The sequence below is a fragment of the Elgaria multicarinata genome, chromosome 1 (genome assembly GCF_023053635.1).
Source record: "Elgaria multicarinata webbii isolate HBS135686 ecotype San Diego chromosome 1, rElgMul1.1.pri, whole genome shotgun sequence".
NCBI classification, from domain to species: domain Eukaryota; kingdom Metazoa; phylum Chordata; class Lepidosauria; order Squamata; family Anguidae; genus Elgaria; species Elgaria multicarinata.
In genome coordinates this window covers 159,709,584-159,733,204 of record NC_086171.1, presented here as the reverse complement: position 1 = coordinate 159,733,204, position 23,621 = coordinate 159,709,584, and the positions used below count along the sequence as shown (strand labels likewise).

Genomic DNA, 23,621 nt, shown 5'->3' with positions numbered 1-23,621 from the left:
ATTTTCAACCTTAGATATACTATAGGTGTTTTACATTCAATGGGTTTACTCTAAGTAGGACTTACATTAGATTTTCTCCATTGTGATTGATTTGAATGATTTTAGTGGGAAATAGCACCAGATCAGTGAGCGGTGGGGGATGGGTGGGAAGGGTGGAATGAGCTTCTAAAGCCCATCAAGGAATGGCATCTCTGCTTAGGTAGAAGTTAAGATCCTGAACACTTCCACGGTTAGATGAAATCAGACTTTTTTTTTCCTGACACAGACAGACAAACAGTTTTGTCATCTCTTCTCCAGTTCATTTATTAGTCTCTTTTTCATCTATAAACTGTCCCCTCAAATGCTGCTGTCATCATCACCTGAGACATCAGCTGGAAGAGGACGAAAGCTGCCTCTGGGGTCATCAAGGACATGGTCACTGCTGTTGACACTGACATTCGGAAGGGGGTGGAAGCTGTGGTCAGCTCTCTCGAGGGGATAGAAGCTGTGGCCAGTCTCATCGGTGCCTTGGAGGGGGTGAAAGCTGTAGCCACTGTTGTCCTGGGTAGTGTCTACGGAGAAGTCCACAGTGCCAGAAGAGAGGGTGCTGGGACTAAAAGACTGGTTGCCAGAGCTGCTGCCTGGGACTTGGCTAATTCTCGTTGATTCAAGGGGGTAGGCGCTGATGTTGGCCCCAAAGGGGAGTCCACTGACCACCCTGCTCTCATCTTTGTCAAGCCGGAGGCTGAGTATGACCTTGCAAGCCTGAATCTGGATCTCCTCCTCTGGGTGAATGATGAGAGTGAGCAAGCAGTTGGATAGGTGGGAGTTGTCACCAAAGAGGATTTCATGAATGGAGTGATCAGTGTACTGCCACTGAACCGACTGGTATTGTGGAGACAGGCGCCCCTCGTTAAGCCGCTCCACAAAGACTAACATCTCAAGAAGCAGGTTCGTTGGGAGAGAAGGTTGGATGAAGTTCAGGAACTGAGGTGGTGCCTTGGAGAGAGAGAGAGAGAGACCACAATTGGCTTTAGTCAATGGCTCTTCTTTAATCCACCCCTACCCTACCCCCTTTCACATGCATGTGATTCTGCAGATAAGTGTTTCATGACAGTCCTAACCGTTACTCCTAGTCACTTATGTGTTGCCAAACCAAGAGGAAATACAGCACCAAAAAAGAGAACAAAAAAGGACACCGATTTGCCTAACATTAGCATATGTGAACTTATATGCACACATGCACATTTACTGTCATTTAGATAGAAATATCATACACCTCACTACAATGGAGTAAGATTGTGAGCAGGTGACCTGGGTGCCTGTTCAATCTGCTGTCCAAATTGCTGACTGTTGATGGTCTACTTCAAAGCCGTTGGACAGCCCTTCAAACATCAGTGGGCTATCCCCCTGTAAGACCCATGGCCAGACTACCAGCCTCTGTTGCCAGAGATGCTGTCGGAAACAGAGTAGGAAAACTGGCAAGGTAGGGGCACTAACGGTAGTGACATTCTCTGCTTTGTCCAATGAGTTCTTCTTCTAGCCTTGACCTCCATGCATCAAAAGGAAGAGTCCTGGAATGGTGCAACGGAAGTGTATCAGAAGACCCCTCCCCCATCTAATTCCCTTGATAACAGAAACAGTCCTGGCAGTGGGACAGTTCAGTGGGAGGGCAACTGAGTGAAAAAAAACAAAATCAAAGTCTCCAAGAGCTCATGGATTTCTAGCCCAGAGTTGGACCACTTATGGAACTCAGAACTCCATCAGCTACTGCTGTGCATGCTTCAGTCACATGGCTGGGCTAAATGAGTCTGGCTGGAAAATTATTATTTTTTTAAAAAAAATACTTATGTTTTGCATACGAGCACTCATGCACTCCTTCTTTAAAACAAAAAATGGCAGCCGCGATGTTGCACACTGTGTGTAGACCAGTGCAACGATCTCGCAATCATAAAATCGCAAGATCGTCGCGGTACAACCCCTTGGTCTAGCTGCGGCCCCTGTCTTGTTAAGGGGTCTTATTCTGAGGCCAGATTCTTTGGAGCATGCTAAAAGTGTGGTAGCTGCAAAGTCTGTCCAATGTGGGGGAACTTCACAAGAGCCAAGGCCCTGCAGGCTCCACTGTATGGGGAATCAATAACCTAGTGATGAGAAAATTGATTCTCTAATCCCTGTAAGAAGATTATTATTATTATTATTATTATTATTATTATTATTATTATTATTAATTTATTTATTTATATAGCACCATCAGTGTACATGGTGCTGTACAGAGTAAAACAGTAAATAGCAAGACCCTGCCGCATAGGCTTACAATCTAATAAAATCATAGTAAAACAATAAGGAGGGGAAGAGAATGCAAACAGGTACAGGGTAGGGTAAGCAGGCACAGGGTAGGGTTAAACTAACAGTAGAAAGTAACAGTAGAAGTCTGCACAACATCAAGTTTTAAAAGCTTTAGGAAAAAGAAAAGTTTTTAGTTGAGCTTTAAAAGCTGCGGTTGAACTTGTAGTTCTCAAATGTTCTGGAAGAGCGTTCCAGGCGTAAGGGGCAGCAGAAGAGAATGGACGAAGCCGAGCAAGGGAAGTAGAGGCCCTTGGGCAGGCGAGAAACATGGCATCAGAGGAGCGAAGAGCACGAGCGGGGCAATAGTGTGAGATGAGAGAGGAGAGATAGGAAGGAGCTAGACCGTGAAAAGCTTTGAAGGTTAACAGGAGAAGTTTATATTGGATTCTGTAGTGAATTGGAAGCCAATGAAGAGATTTCAGAAGCGGAGTAACATGGTCGGAGCGGCGAGCCAAGAAGATGATCTTTGCGGCAGAGTGGTGAACAGAAACCAACGGACTGATGTGAGAAGAAGGAAGGCCAGAGAGAAGAAGGTTGCAGTAGTCCAACCGTGAAATAACCAGCGCATGAACAAGCGTTTTGGCAGAAGAGACAGACAAAAATGATCGAATCCTGGCAATATTATACAGGAAAAATCGACAAGATTTAGCTACTGCCTCAATATGAGGAATAAAGGAGAGCGAGGAGTCGAAGATAAAGCCAAGGCTACGAGCTTCCTTGACCGGAGTAAGCGTAACATCATTGACAGTAAGAGAGAATGAGAGATGAGGAGAAGGTTTAGGAGGAAAAACAAGCAATTCAGTCTTTGCCATGTTAAGTTTCAAGCGACGATGAAGCAGCCAAGCTGAGATATCTGAAAGACATGCCAAGATACGATCGTGAACATCAGGAGAAAGTTCCGGAGATGACAGATATAGTTGTGTATCATCGGCGTACAGATGATATTGGAGGCCATGAGATTGAATAAGCTTGCCCAAGGGCAACATGTATAAGGAAAACAACAACGGGCCAAGCACCGAGCCTTGCGGAACCCCTACTGAAAGGGGAAAGGAGGATGACGAGCTGCCATTAGTCAACACGCTGAAAGAGCGACCCGCTAGATAGGAGGCAAACCAGTTATAGACGGAAGTTTCTAAGAGCAGTGTGAAAAGACCAGGGGAGAAGATAGAGGGGCAGTTGGAATAAATGCCTGTCTCCCTGCTCTGTTTGCCCTCAAAGGAAGAGATTCTGACTCTTTTGCAATTCATAGCCTCCATAGCCACAGACCCCCCAGCAACATGTATGTGTATATCCATGTTTTAGTTAATTCCTTTAGCTGGAGCACATTTATTTATCTATTTGTTACACTTTTATCCTGCTTTTTCCTTCAAGGAACCCAAGGCAGTGTACACAATCCTCCTCTTTTCCATTGTATCCTCACAACAACCCTGAGCAGTGTGAAAAGACCAGGGGAGAAGATAGAGGGGCAGTTGGAATAAATGCCTGTCTCCCTGCTCTGTTTGCCCTCAAAGGAAGAGATTCTGACTCTTTTGCAATTCATAGCCTCCATAGCCACAGACCCCCCAGCAACATGTATGTGTATATCCATGTTTTAGTTAATTCCTTTAGCTGGAGCACATTTATTTATCTATTTGTTACACTTTTATCCTGCTTTTTCCTTCAAGGAACCCAAGGCAGTGTACACAATCCTCCTCTTTTCCATTGTATCCTCACAACAACCCTGTGAGGTAGGTTAGACCAAGAGTCAGTGACTGGCCCAAAGTCACCCGCTGAGTTTTACGGTCGAGTGGGAGCTTGAACCCAGGTCTTCCTAATCTAAACATCTAACCACTATACAACACTCTCCAAACCAATCTCTCTGATATGACTTGTCCCCCACCCAAACACGAACCTTCTCCGTAAAGGTTCAAGGATAGCTCTTACCCGACAATTCATGATGTCGTACAGCATGTCTTCCTTCTGGGCAAGTGTGCTGAGGAACTTGAGAACTTGCACCTGAACAAGCAGAGGAGAACATTGGTCTCAGAAATGGCCAGGGATGGAAAATTGGGCACTAAAATCACCCTTCCTCAACCTGGTTCCCTTCAGATGAACTACAGCTTCCATCATCTCCAGCTAGGACGGCCATTGGAAGTTATATCCAGAGAGCATCAGGTTAGGGAAGGCCAATGACTCTGCTGGTTAGGAATGATAGGTGTTGTAGTACAACACATTTGCAGGCCACCAGTTTGGGGAAGGGTGCTCTAGAAGGGTACACCTTTGGCAATGAATGTAAATCTCAAGGTCTCTTAGCAGGAAGCGGGGAACACCCTGTAGCAAAGAGATGAGGAACAGGGGGCAAATCAACTAGTCCATTCAACTTCTTGGAAGCAAGCTGTGAAGCTGCATGTTCTTCAGTGGGCTTGGATTTTTGAGCAGGAAGAAAAAGTACAACTACAATTTCAGAGCTGAGAGTGATATTTTCCTCATTAGATTAGAGATAGTCTGCTTTTGCTGGCGGGTTCAGGTAAGACAAACCCCAGGGAGAGTATAGTGGTTTTGGGGTTTTTTTAAACCAAAAATAAGCTTTATACTGAATCAGACCATTGGCTTATCCCATGCTTTTTACTGACTGGCAGCAGCTCTCTGAAGCTGCTCCAATAGTTTAATTGAAGGATGGGGTCATAGAATCATAGAATCATAGAATAGCAGAGTTGGAAGGGGCCTACAAGGCCATCGAGTCCAACCTCCTGCTCAATGCAGGAATCCACCCTAAAGCATCCCCGACAGATGCTTGTCCAGCTGACTCTTGAAGGCCTCTAGTGTGGGAGAGCCCACAACCTCCCTAGGTAACTGATTCCATTGTCACACTGCTCTAACAGTCAGGAAGTTTTTCCTGATGTCCAGCCGGAATCTGGCTTCCTTTAATTTGAGTCCATTATTCCGTGTCCTGCACTCTAGGAAGATCGAGAAGAGATCCTGGCCCTCCTCTGTGTGACAACCTTTTAAGTATTTGAAGAGTGCTATCATGTCTCCCCTCAATCTTCTCTTCTCCAGGCTAAACATGCCCAGTTCTTTCAGTCTCTCTTCATAGGGCTTTGTTTCCAGACCCCTGATCATCCTGGTTGCCCTCCTCTGAACACGCTCCAGCTTGTCTGTGTCCTTCTTGAATTGTGGAGCCCAGAACTGGACGCAATACTCTAGATGAGGCCTAACCAGGGCTGAATAGAGAGGAACCAGTACCTCACGTGATTTGGAAGCTATACTTCTATTAATGCAGCCCATAATAGCATTTGCCTTTCTTGCAGCCATATCGCACTGTTGGCTCATATTCTGCTTGCAATCTACAACAATTCCAAGATCCTTCTCGTTTGTAGTATTGCTGTGCCAAGTATCCACCGTCTTGAAACTGTGCCTTTGGTTTCTATTTCCTAAATGTAGAACTTGGCATTTATCCCTATTAAATTTCATCCTGTTGTTTTCAGCCCAGCACTCCAGCCTATCAAGATCACTTTGAACTTTGTTTCTGTCTTCCAGGGTATTAGCTATCCGACCCAATTTTGTGTCATCTGCAAATTTGATCAGCGTTCCCTGCACCTCCTCGTCCAAATCATTAATAAAAATGTTGAAGAGCACTGGGCCCAGGACTGAGCCCTGTGGTACCCCACTCGTTGCCTCTCTCCAGTTTGAGAAGGTTCCATTGAGAAGTACTCTTTGAGTCCGATTCTGTAGCCAACTGTGAATCCACCTAATAGTTGTTCCATCTAGCCCACTTTTAGCTAGTTTGTTAATCAGAATGTCATGTGGTACTTTGTCAAAAGCTTTGCTGAAGTCAAGATATATGACGTCCACAGTGTTCCCACGGTCCACAAGGGAGGTTACTTTATCAAAAAAGTGGAGGCTGGAGGGTCAGTGGAGGCTGGTGGCTCTGAGTTTTGTGGGAATGTAAATCCATTCTGGGTTTCAACCAGAACCAGACAGAGCTCTAGAGGATCTATCCAAGGTGCTTAAGCCATTTTGAGGATAGGGTTCAGCACCCTGGATAGCTGCTTTAGAGTTCTGGCTGGTTCTGACTGAAACCCAGAATGGATTCACAGCCCTGCCAAAATGGGAGCCACTAGCCTTCACTGGATGAGGTATACATTCTAATAATTCTGATAATCATTCCCTTTATTTCTGACGCCCAAGATGTGAGTGACATAACTTATGAAGCTAAAATGGTACCACTTACATCAAGGGGGGTATCAGCAGACTTCGGGGAACCCAAGGTTTGGAGAAGGAGAAAGAGAAGAAGGGAGAGGGGAAGCTTGAGGTGGAAAACTTCCCTCCCCCCAAAACACAATGAAAACTTGGCATGCTCAATGGCCATGGAATGCTGACTGACTGTTTGGAAGGGGAATGGAAAACCAGGCTGCGGAAATGGAATGGCATTTCCTGGAACAGGGCCTTGGAAGAGCAGCACTCCACTCTGTAACTTTTTTTTTTTTTTTGCAAGTGCCGCTTGGTCCCTCTATTTCCAGTGTTCAAGCTGAGAGTGTCATTGCTTATGTAGCCAAAACAGTATCATCAACACATGGAAGAGAGAGAACAGTAGGCTTAGAGGAACGCCAAGTTTTGCAAACATGGATGTATATAAAACCCCTCTATCTGATAAGAACGGAGTGTGCGCAGTGACCACAGAAGGCTGTTAGGGCGGAGAATGTAAAACAGGAGTGGGCGGATGGAATGGGAAGGAGGGAATCATGACCTGGCTGCACGGCACATTGCAACATCTTGGTGCAGATCAGACTTGTAACAAACAATTTTACACTTATGGGTCTATTAGTAGGAACTGTAGTATGAAGCTGCACTACTTCTCTGCTCCAGGCTTGCCCTATACCAGATAACATGAAGGAGGAGGCGGGGGTGGGCGGGGAAGGTGCCTGCCTGCCTGCTTGCCTGTGTGATTTTGTACCTTAGCCAAAGTATTAGCCATGAACAGAATATCCATGAAGTTTGGTAGCAGCCTTTTCAGCAGAGGGTGAGTTTGATCTGGTATATTCAATCCATTCAGCAGCCTTAACCCAGCAACCTGCATATTGGCATCCCAGCTGCTGGTCACCAGCTCAACGACCTTGGGGACATATTCCTGCACAGGGGAACAAAGCAAGGGTTAATTTAATGATTGATATCCTGCCCTTCAGGAGTATACTTTGAACAGGGGATCAGGGCAATAACTTAGACCAGATATCAGCCCCTGCGCCTGTTCTTGCATTCTGCTCTGAATCATGTGAAGCAATAGAGCAGGGATATCAGAAGGTAGGTCAGGAACTACAGGTAGGTGATTTGCAATAGAACAGCAAGGGTTTCTGACTCCATTTTTTAAAAACAATTGCATCAACTAAAAAGCATCAGCACCATCACCTAATTATACTGCTGAAAGGACGAAAGCTTGGGATAATCAAGAGTGGATTTTCGTTTGGAAAGGCTATGAGCTCCATTCAGTTTTTGTACACAGACCAAATTCCTGGGCTCAGAATTCTTTAATTCTACTGCAGTTTCCAGCTGGTGGATCTCTGGGCTTGTAAACAAACACAGTAGACTCCACAAGCCCGAAGTCTGCCCACCCCTGCAGTAGAGGGTCTCAGAGCACAAGCACTGCATGTTTCCCCCCACCCCACATCACTGAGCAAACACAGCCCATTCCATATATCTAGAATTAAGCGCCAGGGTTTCAAGGGGTGTGGCTTCAGGGTCAAGGGGTGTGTGGCTTTCAGGAAGATGTGAGTCTCAGAATTTCTCATTGTTGATGATCAGGCTGGTGCAGTTTCTGGCAGAGAGTTGTTGGACTATGATTAAGCATATATCCCCCCCCCCCATGTTTCCTCTAAGGAGATCAGGGTTCGCCTCCACCCATTTTATCCTCACAACAACCCTGTCAGATAGGTAGCGAGTGGTCCATGGACATCCAGCGAGCTTTATGGGTGACTGTGAATTTCCATGCCCTAGTCTGACACTCTAAATGCAGCTCAGCAACCAAATGGAGTCATTTCTTACTATTTGTTCTTAACTAAGGCCTTAGCTAAACCTACCTGAAAGTCCGGGGCAGAGGAGGGGAGACCTTGCGTTGCAATTAACGTGAGATCCCACCCTCGTTTACACGTAAGGCACGACGACCTCAGGAAGAGAGGTGTTGCGCCCGCCATTTTTTTATTTTTAAAGGAGACAGAGCGCACGAACACTCGTGCTCAAAGGTAAGGTTTTTTTTAAAAAAAATTAACTACTTTCCCCACTCCCCCCACCCTACCCCCGATGGGCGCAGTGCTCCTGAGGAATGCTGCACCCGGTGCACGGCTCCCAGCTCCCAGCGAGTAATTGCACAGAGCCAGATAAACCTGCGGAAACGGGCCACACGTGGACCCAAAGTGTAGGGCTGTATCCCGGGGCCAGGGAGGGATGATCTCTCCCTGATCCTGGGATCCCCTGTGCATCATCTGGACGCACAGGGACCCTCCCTGGGTTTGCCACGGGATATAGCCTGGTCTAGCTAAGGCCTAAGTCTTTGGGTTCCTTTGCCACAGATTTGGGGGTTTAATTTTGGCTGCTGAGGATAACCTCCTCTCAAATAATAATAATAAAAAATAGAACTCTGGGTTTCTATCCAATGCTAGTCCTACTTAAAGTAGACCATTAAAATGAATAGGGCTTTGGCTAGTTTAACATTGGATACAACGCCTTAGGTTTAGATTCTGAGTCCATAAATCTGAACAGAATATCTCTGGGTCATTTTGTTCTTTTAGCACAGCCTCTTCATTTAACATCTCTATAGAAATAATGGCACAAGAAGTCACGGATGATGAAAACATAAAAGGAGTTAAATCACTATAACTAATCACTATAAGACAAAGATAATGTTGTATTCAGACAACATGGTGTTCACTCTCCAGGATACAATATTTATTATGTTACAGTCCTCATAGAGAGTTGCAAGAAAATCTGAAATATTAGGCATAAATATGGAAAATCAACAGAGGGCAGATATTGAGGCCCTAACAGGATCAAGAAGTAGACAAAGGGATTTCTAGTATCTGGGCTTTAATTTGTACAATAAGATAGCAGAATTTATTGTAGATAATTATTTCCCTGTTTTAGAAAAAGTTAATGATCAAATGGGTTAAATTACCAATATCTTGGCTATGGTGAATAGTAATTGCAAAAATGAATGTACTCCCCAATATTATTTTTCTCTTCTCATCATTCCCAGTTAAGGTACCCCAGGAATTCTTGCATAAATTTCAATCAGAAATCGATAAATATATTTGAGGTTACAAAAGGCCTAGAATAAAGGCACAGACCATATAACACCAGGCCTCACAGGGTGGTTTATCAGTTCCAAATGTTAGGCTGTATTGCCATGCAGTGGTGGCATGGGTACAATTATGCTTTAGAAATATAAAGATTGCACCCTGGATGTTGGAATAATTTGGTACTGATATGCCACATTCAGATATGCCACTTGCAAATTGGATCTGGGGTAATAAACAGAGCATTAAAAAAACTTAGCCAAATGAAATAGAAAATCAATACAGAAAATTTGGAATAAATTTTTGGCCCTAGGTATTTCTAGGTATTACCCATGATAAACAGGAGTGGGTTTTGGAGAGCTAGAAAGGAAGGTGACTTTTCTAACTGGCTTAATGGAGGTATCACTAGACTTTGGGATTTTATTTCTTAGGGAGTTATAATGTCATACACTCAATCAGTCCGAAGACACCCCAGTTACCAGTTACCATATCACCAATATTAGCAAATGAGAAGTTACATTCAAACGATTATCAGACAGGTAGACATTTCACCGTTTTAGAAGGTTGCTATTTCAAATAGATTTTAAAAAAGCGTTGTTATTCAACATATATCGCATTTTGCAAGGGAAAGATGAGAGAAATACTTCCATGAAACATGGTGATGGTGATCTGTGAGCAGGAACTCCTGCAGATTTTGATTTGATTATAAGAGCAAAAATTAAAATCAATTAATTGGGACCCAATTGTGTGGTCCCAATCTAAGCAGGGGCATAGATTGGGACCACACAATTGGGGAACCGAGGTTTAACCCTCTCCCTGTGCCATCCCACCTCCCCCAGTCCCCTGAAGCTATTTGCCGTATGAAGGAAACCATACAGTACCATATGGAGGTACAGCATAAAGTCTTTTTGCTCCCCAAACTTACTTATATTATGATAGCTATTTATTTATTTATTTGTTTGTTTGTTTATTTTACCCCTACCCTCCAAAATAAATTCTTAGGGTGACTCACAAAAAGAAAGAAAATGAACAGCCAAAGCACAAAAACAAATATACTAAAAATGACACCCATGGCTGGCTGAGGGAAGCTAGGGGTTGTAGGACTTACTTCTGTCTAAAAACATGCATAGGAGTGCACCCTAAAAGCAGCAAAGGAACAGCATAAAAACATCAGCAGAGATCAAAGAGACCATATTAAAATTAAAAGTATGCTGAGGCAGAAGGCTTTGTGGATGATGTGTAACAGCTGTTGAAATCCTTGAAGGCTGTTTTTCTTCATTGCGAATAAATGCTACTTGAAGCCATATGTAAAAGGTCCACTGCTAGAACTTACACATGTTAGAATTAGGGGTTTATACATAGCTTCTGTAAATGGTTACCTGGATTTTGATTTTGAACCTCCAGACGGCAGTGAAGGCTTTGAGGGCGTTCAGTGCCTCAGTTTGGGTGACTCTATCCGTATCATCCAGGAATGATGCCACCAATTTTATGTCATCGTTGGTACATGAATTTGCCTGTAAAGCAAGAAACAAATCATCAAATGGAAATAGAGCTGAACTGAAACATAAATCACTCAAACTGGAATACAGCATAGATTTCATATTCACATAACACCTGCATAACCTTTTTTGCAAGCACCACGATGCTGAACTACATAACTGACAGATCAGAGGGAGGGAACCTAGTGCTCTCCAGATGTTTTTGACTACAACTCCCATAAGTCCCAACCATCATGACAGATAGCCATGGATTATGGGAATTGTAGTCCAAAACATCCGAAGGACACCAGGGATTTCACAATGGGATTTCAGATTTTGTAACTAAATTTTTATTGATGAATTAATATCCTGCCGTTCCACCAAAATGTTTGTGCTCAAAGCAGCAAAATGTGAAGTTACGGCATATCTGCATTTTACTTTGATAAATGCCAGGCATAAGCAAAACCTTTATCAATCACTCTCTCTAGCACAGGGATGGGGAAAGTGTGGCCCTCCAGATGTTACTGGACTGCAACTCCCATTATCCCTGACCATTGGCTAATGGGAGTTGCAGTCCAACAACATCTGGAGGGGTACACATTCCCCATCATGTCTTAAGATTCAAACAGAAAAATGGAAAGTTAAGTTTTCCCCTGGCCCCTGAAGTCCTCCAGCTGTACAACTCCTAGCACTACCTGTCAAAGCCATTGTGAAACTATTCTGCCTTTTCCTGCTTAATGGCTGTTTTGTTTTGTTTTTGGTGGTAGGAAAGAAGACGGGAGTAGCAGTGAGAAAACATGAAAGGGTTACAAATGGGAAAAGACATCATCTGGAAACACACATGCCCCATAAAATTCCACAAATAAGGCCAGACAATTGCATGATAAAAGTACCTATAAACTCTAACCCATAAGAGGATGCCACCATTCCAACAGGCAACGCTGTTACTAACTAATGCGTTGGCAAACATGCATTTGAACCCGAGTAGGACGAAAAGCCATGAGAGAGGGCAATTTGAAGCAGGGAAATGGTTGTGCAGAAAAGGGCTATGTATCCCCTCTCCCTCTCTCTATCTTGGGGCATGTCTACACCAGGCCTATATCCCGGGATTGTCCTGGGATCGTTCCTGTGCATCCAAATGCCACACAGGGGATCCCAGGAGCAGGCAGGGACGATCCCTCCATTTTCCTGGGATAACCCTTAGGTGTAGAAAGGGCCATGGAATGGCTTTTCTTTCTTTCTTTTTTTGGAATGGCATTGGATATGCACATTGGTGCTTAACATGTGGTTACTCCCAAAGTCTAAAGAAGCTGAGAGGGAACCGAGAATTAAGTTGCAAAAGGCTCCTGAGCACTTCAGTCAGAAGGAATATTCAGATGTCACATGTGGGTAGGAACCTCATCAGATAGGGGGAGGGGAAGATCACGTTTCCCCACTGTCACTTTGCCTCCTGCTTCTGTCCCACAATAGGGACGAGCAGCTTCCTCTTTCTTCATACAGGGAAGAAAGGAGAAGCAAGCAAAGACCCATTCAGTGGGCATTTTTTATTTCATTGCTTCTCCTGCACACAGCAGGAAATGGCGGCACGTTTCGTTACAGCCCCCAAAATTTGAATTTTCTGGGTCTTTTTTTGTGTGTGTGATGGAAAAAAGAGAAGAAGGAGTGGGAGACACGTGGGAGGCAGATGGTGTCATCAAAAGGACCTGCGAACATCCATGAGTGGCTGGTAACAAGTGTGCTATAAAACCTCGCCTGATGATGCTCTTAGAGTTCCCTAATTACTTTGGGTGTTACCAGATGACGTGTTTATCATGCCATCACCCTGCCTCTTTTGCAGAACTTTACATATGTGTGTCCCAATGTTGTTGTGCTCCCTGTGTAACCCTCTTGTGCTTTCCCACTGCTCCTTCCATCTTCTTTTTTCTTACCGCAGAAAATTAGTAAAAGAAGAAAAGATGGAATAGCTGCACAATGCCTTCTGATGGTTACCATCAAGACCCCTCTGTTTGGAAGCATCCCTGGAGTTAAATCTTTATTAGGACAGTAGCAATAAGCATTTTGGATTCAAGGGGCTGGTGTTAAAAGTTGGTGCGCTTGATCCAATCTGGATTCCCAGGCACAGGTGAACTCAGTGGTAAAGAGCACCTTTTATCAGCTTAGGTTGATATACCAACTATGCCCTTATCTGGACAGAGATAGCCTAGCTACAGTTATCCATGCTCTGATAACCTCTCGTTTGGATTACTGCAATGTGTTATACGTGGGGCTGCCTTTGAAAACGGTCCGGAAGCTTCAGCTGGTACAAAACAGGGCAGCCCGTTTACTAACAGGGACTGGCCAGCGAGTTCACATTACGCCAGTCCTTTTACAACTTCATTGGCTGCCAGTCCAGGTGCGGGCCCAATTCAAAGTGCTGGTATTGACATTAAAAGCCCTAAACAGTTTGGGGCCAAGTTATTTGAAGGAAAAACCTCCTCCCATATGTACCTGCCCGGACCTTAAGATCATCTACAGGGGCCCTTCTCCGTGAGCCCCTGCCAAAGGAAATGAGGCAGGTGGCTACTAGGAGGAGGGCTTTCTCTGCTGTGGCACCCCGGCTGTGGAATGAGCTCCCCAGAGAGGTGGCGCCTACACTGTACTCTTTTCGTCGCTAACTGAAGACCTTTTTATTTTTGTGAACCGCCCAGAGAGCTCCGGCTATTGGGCGGTATAGAAATGTAATAAATAAATAAATAAATTATTCTCTCAGTATTTTAACACTTAATTTTAACTTAAATTTAAATTTTACTGTTCTAACTCTGTATTTTAATCTTATATCAATTTTGCTGTGTGGTTTTATCCTGGTTGTGCTTTTTATACTGTATTTTGTATTTGTGCTTTTAACCTGTTGGTTGTTTTAATATGGTTTTAATTTTTGAACCGCCCAGAGAGCTTCGGCTATTGGGCGGTATAAAAATGTAATAAATAAATAATAAAAAAGTAGAAGGAGAGCATAGTTTATTGTGCACCTTAATTCCACATCAGCTACCACAATCCAGATCTCCATGCATACCTGGGGCTTCCATTGCTGGCCAAGGAAGGCAGATAAAGGGCCCCAGAAGTCCACAGTCAGCGATGGGGAAGCAACATTTGCCCTTATGAGGCTAACTTGGCTTGTTTGTTTGTTTTTACACAAATGTTATTAACCTGACTAATGTTAGACCTGGGAAGTCAAAAGCCCATCAGCCTACACACAAGCTTTCTGAACTGACAGAACTTTGCTGGATCAAATATGCTTGTCAGAATGGAGCAACAAAGCAGTCTGAAAAGATCACTCTGATTCCTGCTCCAAATCCAAGCCAAGTCTAATCCTTTCAGCTCTAGATTCCCAGCCTTGAAACCTGTGTCTTGCATGTTCCTTTCCAGTTGTGCTGAAACACCTGCCTAATTTTTCTCAGTGCAATGTAGCACCTGAAATCCATTCCTGTAGAAATATTCGACATGTCTTTGTAGTCTCTCTGTCTCTGTCTGTCTGTCTGTCTGTCTGTCTGTCTGTCTCTCTCTCTCTCTCTCTCTCTCTCACACACACACACACACACACACTTCCGGAACAAGTGTTAAGGTCTTGGGGATTAAGTTCCACTGATCACTAGTGGAATATGGGCAGGATAAGGAAGAGCCTCAAAGTTTGAGCTTCTGGACTGCATTCAGTTGCATCATCTTGATCGTCCACATCGCACTATGGAGCCTCACCTCTGATTCCTTTAGATGGATACACTGTGTGATGGTATTAAGCGTTGTCCTCTTGGAGCTGGTATCTAAGCTTGGACCGAGGGACTGCAGGAGTCGCCTGAGTTCTCCAGGAACTTTCACTCTTATAGATGGAATTGGGTAATATTCAACACAACGTCCTACAAGGAATCGGTCATACGTGAAACACCCACCAAACTGAGTTCAAAAGTGTTGTAGTACCACTTAGTGATATTTTTGTACCAGGACTTCCTTCCCTTCTGCATCAGCACAATGGAAGCTGTGGAAAGTTCCTGTAAAGGGTTGTTTTAGACTCTCCCCCCCAAATGGCATGACTGTAGCATGGGGGTTCCCCCACGCTGATACTACTAGTTCACTCATGCAAATTGCATGGAGTATGCTGTGTTTAACAACTATAGTACAGAGAAGCCAGAGAATGGTGCAGGCATGGAAGGTTATAGCACAAGTTTGCAAATGGCATGTGTGGGGTTGGTATGCTGTGAGAACGCAACCAATGCCCAGAAAAATGCTCATGTGAGATGCCTCAAGAAGCTGTTCTGGGATGAAACCTCCAAGGTGTGTGTGTGTGTGTGTGTGTGTGTGTGTGTGTGTGTGTGCGCGCGCACACGTGTGGTGTGTGTACATACATCTGCCGGTTTAAGATAGCACTTCATGCATCTGATGAAGTGGACTCTGGTCCATGGAAACTTATGCCATAATAAAGCTATGATGCTTTTGCTGCGAAAGACAAACATGTCCACCCCTCTGGAAAGTGCTCCAACCTGACATTGTTGGACAATGTAAATAGCTGGAGGATATATATTTTAAAAGTGTGCATAGAGTGAAATAGATATCAATGCTTTGATAGAAGCATAGGCCTGAAGCCTTTTGGTATCCCCATCCCACCTCCAATGTTTCTGGCACTCTGCCTTCATACATCCCTGTGACAAACCCTTATAGTTTCATGTAGCTCAACAGTGCACCTTAGCATCTGGTAAGTTGGCACCATGCTGAGACACCAGAATAGGCTTTTTCCCCCAATACACAGCCAAAACTTTAGGCTCCTTTTCTGATTAGTCAAACTGGTTCGAACTGGCTGGCCCCTTTGAGATGTAAATTAGAGTTGTTAGGAAATCCAGTTTAGCAACTAAATAATTTTCTGATTTGCTGGCTGAACCACTGACATCAGAAATGGAGGCTATTGTATATTCGGACCAGTCTTTCCTAGGGGCCTTTTACTGAAATCAGATTCCCCATAAAACTAAAGGTTTCTCACTCCTTAAGAGCCTTTCATTGGTGTTTTCTTTTTAAATTTTCACAAGGTTTTGTTAAGTTCTGTGTGCCTGGGTTTGGGGTAAGAAAATCCAAATCCCCCCTTTTTTAATTCTTTCCAAGGGCTTGGCTGGAGGGAGGGATCCTTCTCAATAGGACTCAGAAACTCCCCAAGCAGCTGGATAGACTAGGGTGTGCCAGGAAGTTCATCCTGACTGGTAGCAACCTACAGTCATTCTTTTGAGGGAGAAAACCACTGAAAAGAAGGGTCTACCAGGAAGAAAAGTTATTCCCACTCCCAGTCTGTAACAATCCCACTTTGCCCTGTTGCTTGCCAAACTCAGCTAAGCCTTTTTCACCCAGTGACCCCCTGGCCTAAGAAGATGCATTCCCAGCCAGCCAGCATCTTCTGGGCTTTCCAGCTCTCCTTTCCCTTTCACTCCATCTCTCTTGAGAGGAGGCAACGAGCATCATACAAATGGAAAGGAACAATTGCTTTAGCAACAGCATTCTAAATTGATTAAAAATTAGGACCCAGACAGGGTGAGTTCATAGGAGCAAACGGGAAAGCGCCTATAGAGCAGGTGACCATCGTTGTTGGTGCTGCCATCATCAACATGCTACAACGAGGGCTTGCAAAAACATTCCAGGATTATGACACTGATGTTTTCCTTCCCTATATCAAATCACAGCTTCAGTATGTAACGAGATTAGACATCATCTGTGATGTGTATAGGCATGAAAGCTTGAAGAGTGACACACGCAACAAAAGGGGGAAAGGTTTTTGGAAAAGGTTTTCAAGTCCAGTCCCCCAAAATTGGCAAGAGTTTCTCCGCATTGATAACTGTAAGAATGGGTGTGATACTGTGTCTTTTTTTTGAAGGCAGGGCAAAAGGACAGCATGGGATACCTGGAATGCATATGGAGATGTTTCCTCAGCATTCTGTACCTTAGCTGATAGGCCAAGACAGCAGGCAGTAGAAGAGTGGCTGAAGCCACTGGAGAGAGTTGTAGTTTTGCTATATGACCATACCAGCAGCAAATAAGAATTGGGAGGGGGCATTCTAGAGTGTATTTGACTTTGAAAACAATATTTAGTGTGGTAGGCCTGGTAATGACAAGTTATATTTGCATAAAATAAATAGCTATCAGTCTGTTCTTATTTCAGTTATTTTTTCCAATGTGTAACTTTAAAAAAACAACATAAGCCTATATTCTATTACAGAACCTAAAGGTGGGTTTTTTTTGTTATTAACTCCCATTAGTCTTTCTGTACACTTCTAAAGTTATAATTCAAATAAATCAGGGCTCATAAACCATAAAATGGGCATGATTCTCCAAAAATTGAGGAATCGTAATGGTGAATGGTGGCCATATTTGAAAATGGCTGCCAATTTTGTTACAGGGCAGATCTGAGATGGCCCTATAGCCAAAAATATTCAACATGGTATTTTCTACAAGTGTGCTAAATTTCATGTTTTTATCATCAAAGTCACAATTATTTCACCTATCAGCTGGACTAATATGGCAATTTGGATGAATATCAATGACAATACAGATAAATGAGTGGCTGCTGAACATTGACATCAAGTGATGTATTCCAATGCCATGGCCCTTCTGAATGACAATAATACACGTGTAGTGAGAACACTTCATCATCTCCTTGTATCTCACACAACTCACTGTTTATGCTGCTTGACTCCAGGTTGAAGGGGGGACTTCTGAGCATTGCTAGGAGAGTCTTGGACACAAGATAGAGGGCCGAAGCTCCTATAACTCCATTTACCACATTTTTTCTAGTTATCAACTCGTAGTATTTCATCACCTTGCCTTGAGCTCTCAGGCAATCTGACTGAGCTCTGACCGCAGTTAACCCTTTTGAAACACTAGACTGCAAACTGCATGGTTTGTGATGTCACCTGAGCCTATCATGACAACTGTGGCACATCACTGTTAGACCATATGAGGGGGGTAAGACTACACTCACACACACACACACTTATTTATTTATTTATTTATTTATTTATTTATTTATTTATTTATTACATTTCTATACCGCCCAATAGCCGGAGCTCTCTGGGCGGTTCACAAAAATTAGTAAAAAACACCATGAGAACGTGGCAGATAAATGACTCCATCACACCTATATTTTTCTCCTGATTTGCCTTCATGATTTCCACCTCCATTTCATTAGCGGGTCAAGCTAATGGTGTCTTTCACATGTGTTTGTGGTATCGCCACTGTACCGGTGAAATCTCCTTTCCCTTGTTTGCTCTCCCACTCCACTCCACCCCACTCCTTCTCCTTCCAGTTCATTGGTTCTTGTCATTCAGCTGAGTCAGCACAAGCCTGTTTATTTGACACAGTGTGCTGGAGGAAGAGAAACACCCTGCCCTCCTCTTTCATCAGCAAGACCTCCCTTCAAAGCACACACCCCCAACAAAGGACATAGCGCGATGACGGCAATACATGGGGGTGGAAGCGCTTTAATCCCGCATGGAGGAAATAGACTGGACTTTCCCCGCTCTAGGAAAACACAGAAAATGGAGGGGAAGAGGCAGGGTGACTGCAGGACAGGAACAACATTGTGTGAGTACCATGCTGCAAAACGGCAAACCAGGCATGATGAGAGTGTGATAAAAGGCTTGTTAAATAACTCTTGGGCCTTAGCTAGACCTACCTGTTAGTCCACGACGGAGGGGTGAAGATCTTGTGATGGTTTTATCGCACAATCCCTCCTCTGTTTACACACGGCGTGCGACGACCTCAGAAGGAGAGGTGTTGTGCCCGCCATTTTAAAACATTTTTTAAAGGGACAGCAGCACATGAACACTTGTTCGCAAAAGGTAGGTGTTTTTTTTTAAAATAATTACTTTCTTCACTCCCCCACCCCCGATGGGCGCAGTGCTCCTGAGGAGCTCTGCACCCCGTGCGCGGGTCCCGGCTCCTCACAAGGAACCACAAGGAGCCGGGACTAAAGGGGAGGGCAAGATCCCGGGGCAAAGGAGGGATCATCCCTCCCTGATCCTGAGATCCCCTGTGTGTCATGTGAGCACACAGGGACGATCCCAGGGATCGCCCTGGGATTTCACCTGATCTAGCTATGGCCTTGTAGTCCGAGACTTTTGGTTTTAAAATGACTGAATCCAGTCATTTGAACTAACTCCCAGCAAGTGGGTGTAGGATTGCATCCTAAAGGGATTACATTCATTTGCAGGCAGTGGACATGTTCGGGATAGGTTCTCAGAGCATTTTTCATGCCCTTGACTGCCTTGATGAACATCTGGCAGGCCCCAGAAGAGGGCAGCAAAACCCTTGAGATGGTCAGGGCCCCTCTAGCTTTCTGAATGACGAATGCAGCACCTCCAGATGCTTGTATACTTCTAATCAGCCAGAAAGAAGAGGCTGCTTTTGGAAGCTCAGTCTTCAGATCCCAGGCTTGCCATGTTTGCTTTTTTTTGGCATCTCTGCACAGCAAATCTTCATGTTCTTAGTTTGATGCTGTAGCACAGGGGTGGCCAGATCTCCAGAAGGTTTAGACCAGCTCCCAGAATGCCTGATAATTGGCCATGCTGGCAGGGGCTTCTGGGAGTTGAAGTCCAAAATATCTGGAGAACTTCCTTCTGCCCACCTCTGTGTAACACACAACTCCCACTTGACCACAGGAAGAGTGCAACAAATATCAGTCAGAGCCTGCCTTCACAGTGCCACTTTGGCCCCACACTGCCACTAAATCCTGCAGTTTCACTGCTGCGGGGTGGCAGCACATAATACAGACTGCTGGAGGGAGTGTGGGGTTTGCAGTAGCGATCCAGATACCGGCGCCCACTCACCCTGCCCTCTTTGGCTTTGGGCAACCATTCAGCTGTTGCTATCTGCCTGCAACCACCCACCCAGCTCAATGCTGGAGGGAGGTCGCACAGTGGAAGGGCCATGGTGACCTCACTCTGAAGAAAAAAGTCAGGGTAAGTCCCTGACTTTTCTAAAGCGAAGCATCATCTCTTTGCCCAGCAGTGGCTGTGAATCTGCGGCTGCATGATATAACCGACAATTCACCAATTCTCAGCCACCATGAGGCAAAGATGATGTCTAGACAGCCCCCAGTCACAAATATCCACTTCTGGAGCAAGGTGCTCAAGAAAGTGGAGGCGCTCCAATGCCAAACAGATTATCTAGAACTATATCAGTCTGGGTTTAGGCTGGGGTTTGGCAGGGAGACAGGCTTCGTCACCCTGATGGGTGACCTTTGTCAGAAAAGAAACATGGGGAATTTAACTCTCTTGATTCTCCTTGATCTCACAGCAGTGGGTTTTTTTACCATCAACTATGAACACGAGAGCCATACTGGATCAAACCAAGGGTCCATCTAGTCCAGCATTCTGTTCATACAGTGGCCAACCAGTTGTCAACAGGAGACCCACAAACTAGACATGAATGCAACAGCATCCTTCCACTGTATGGTATCTTGTTACACTGGCTCTATGGAATTCACTCCTAAATTCACCATGGGAACCACCCAACTGTACAGGGGCTGTGCAGTCTGCACTAGACCTAGAGTTGTTCCTCCCCAACTATGTAGATGGGCAGTGGAGATATTTTATTGTTTAAAACATTTATATCCCGCCCTATATCAATAAGATTTCAGGGCGGCGTATGAGGATCAGCTGTGATGTATGAGCATATCCTATCCTGAAGTAAGCCTCATTATGTGTTCCTGCTGTCCCTTCACCTTTTGCACCCTTGAGTAGCAGTAATTGCTAGCCCATGGGGTCTTCTTTTGCTTGCAAAGCCTAGTCTCTCTTCACCAACACCCCACTACTATATCTACCCCTATGGCTTTCCTTCTATCCATCTCTTACTTTATAAAAGTACGGTGCCTAGTCGATTGGATCAAATCATCTATCCATCCACCCACAGGCATCTTAGTGACAATGGACAGGAAAGGAAGAGAAATTGTGTAAAGATGATGCACACATGTGAAAATGGTGCAGTACATGGAAAAACCACTTCCCTTTTGTTACGTTAGATACACTTGTCTATTTCATGCGTTGCCTCTCAGCTCAGCAACTTCTGAAGCTCAAAAGGAAGTAGGAAAAAACACAAGATCATAGGTGGGGGAGGAAATCTCCTCCTATGAGACAGAGCAGTAGAACAGAATAGAATAGAATAGGATAATTCCCTCTGTTTCAGAATTCAGGCTGCGAGTGGTGTTGCTTATATAGCCAAACAGCAACCCCACGCGAAAGAGGGGGATATCGGGAGGCTTGGGGGAATCACAAGGTTTGCAGAAGTACAAAAAAATTTTAGAGGGGGAAAAAACTAAATGGGGGGCGATGGATCCCCAAAACAGTCCAATGAAGACTGGGCATGCTCAGTAGCCACGGAATGCTGACTGACAGGGAAAGGGATTAGAAAAATGGGGGAGAGGGAAAATGGCGTGGAGTGGCTGGAAGCTTGAAGGGCAGCATTTTACGCTGTAACATTTTGTTGTTACTCCCATTCATAGAATAGAATAATCATTTCATTACCAAGACACGCACATTTAGCCATTTAGCTTCCAAGGATTTTCTGGAAACTTTTCTTGACAGTGAGATAGCCATGTATCTAACCATTTACAAATAATATTTGTTGATATCTTAAGGCAGTGTTTAAGATGCAGGCTTTCTGACCCCACTGAAAGTTTGAAAACCACAACTTGCGACTATTGGCATGAAAGATGTAAATGTCACCAAACTTCCTCAGACGCTACCATTTGGTTTTTTTAAAAAAAAAACTTCAATATTTTTAGTCATAGAAGAGACTTTCCAGAACACTCGCATGACTAAAATAATTTACATGGCAAGTCATCCTCAAAGCTGTAGGAAATGTGACAATCCACATATGGGTCTCACACCTTTTCAAGTACTGAAGTGCTTTCCATAACAGAGACATTTAACATGTGAAATGTCCCTTGGGAGTTACTGCACATTCACTCAAATCCTTACTTCTGGTGCAAATGATTTTGCAGGGAGTTGTGTTGCAGCTAAGAAGGAGTGTAATTAGGCCATGATGCAAACACAACTCTGTGACCCATGCAGCTTCAGCCTTCCTGATCCAGAACAACTTGCCGGCAGGAGAGTAAACTACAGCAGGGATGTGTGTGTCAACCCTCCACCATGATTTCCCAGGTAACATCAATAAGCTTACAGCCTGGCTGGCATTTTCCTCAGTCAGTCTCCAGTTGTCTGTATTGTTATGTGTTGGGGGTCAATCTAAATTACCTCCATGCAAACCCTGCTTCCTCCTCAGCTGCCCAGCAGATCTCTTTGCAAGACAAAAGCTGCCTCCTTTTGTGTCAGGTTCAGCCTTCCCCAGATTCCCGCCCCCTCCCCAGGCCTTGTAGGACAAAAGGTTGCCTTTTTAGGAATTACGGGTGGGTGGGTGGAACGGGTCGCCTTTTAAATAAGTCCAAACCTATGTTTTACTATGTACAGCACCATGTGCATTGATGGCACTATATTATTATTATTATTATTATTATTATTATTATTATTGCACAATCCAGCTACCATTAAACACGTTTAGCGAACTAAACTAATGCATGTTTACTTAGAAGTAATTTCCAGAAAGCTCACTGGGACTTACTTAATTATAAAGAACCTCCTTAAATTAATACAGTACGACTTGACTGATGAGTCAAAAGCATAATACATGTCAGACATTTTCAGACTAAGCACAGGAAGAGGGTCTTGAGGGCATGTGATATTATTGCACTAGGTCATGGGAAAAGAAATTTGAAGAACGTTGGCGTATTGTATAGGGCTGTGGATGGTGGGATCTTATTTGTCGTGTGTGTGTGTGTGTTTGTAGGTGTGTGCATTCTTCGTTCAATGTGTGTTTGGCAGAATGCACCCTGCTGCTCTCTACTGCGTTTTGTAAGGATTTCCCCCTGCGCAGCTGGCACTTGATGACTGCCGGAAATAGAATCCCTGTGAAATGGTGTTTATGGTTACAGAGCGATGCATGATAAGCAATGGTGCAGGTAGGTCATTTGAGACTGTAGACTTGATGGTTTTACACAGGAAGGGGGCACTTTTTATTTGCATGATGTAGATCCGTGGAAGCACCTTGGATAGCTCCTATAGAGTTCTGACTGATTCTGACTCAAACTTGGAGCAAATTCTCTGCCCACTGACATCAGAGTCACCAGCCTCCACTAATGCAGCTCTTTCACTGGGAAGAGAGCCCTGCTGTGTTTAGGGGCCCTCCTGCTCATTCAGCTGAGTGGGGGCTGTGGCCTTCTGCCCCAAGTCCTGCCCTGATGGCACCTCTGAGGATAAGGCGTAAAGTTCTCGAATTGACTTTACTATTTTTCGCCATATGATAGTCATTAATAGAATCATAGAATCATAGAATAGCAGAGTTGGAAGGGGCCTACAAGGCCATCAAGTCCAACCCCCTGCTCAGTGCAGAAATCCACCCTAAAGCATCCCTGACAGATGGTTGTCCAGCTGCCTCTTGAAGGCCTCTAGTGTGGGAGATAGTAATAGTAAGGGCTATAACCTTAAATGGATTA

At 44.4% G+C, this 23,621-nt stretch overlaps 1 protein-coding gene across 1 annotated transcript; it reads right to left on the bottom strand.

Moving 5' to 3' along the window:
* Positions 1–336: 336 nt before the first annotated feature.
* Positions 337–18,609, bottom strand: LOC134413367 (armadillo repeat-containing protein 12-like; the record flags this gene model as incomplete). The annotated part of the gene is made up of 7 exons (XM_063147550.1): positions 337–978; positions 4,249–4,320; positions 7,259–7,432; positions 10,967–11,101; positions 14,798–14,955; positions 17,750–17,935; positions 18,579–18,609. Coding segments are annotated over 7 exons (1,398 nt in total), but the record flags the coding sequence as incomplete, so codon positions are not given.
* Positions 18,610–23,621: the final 5,012 nt, after the last annotated feature.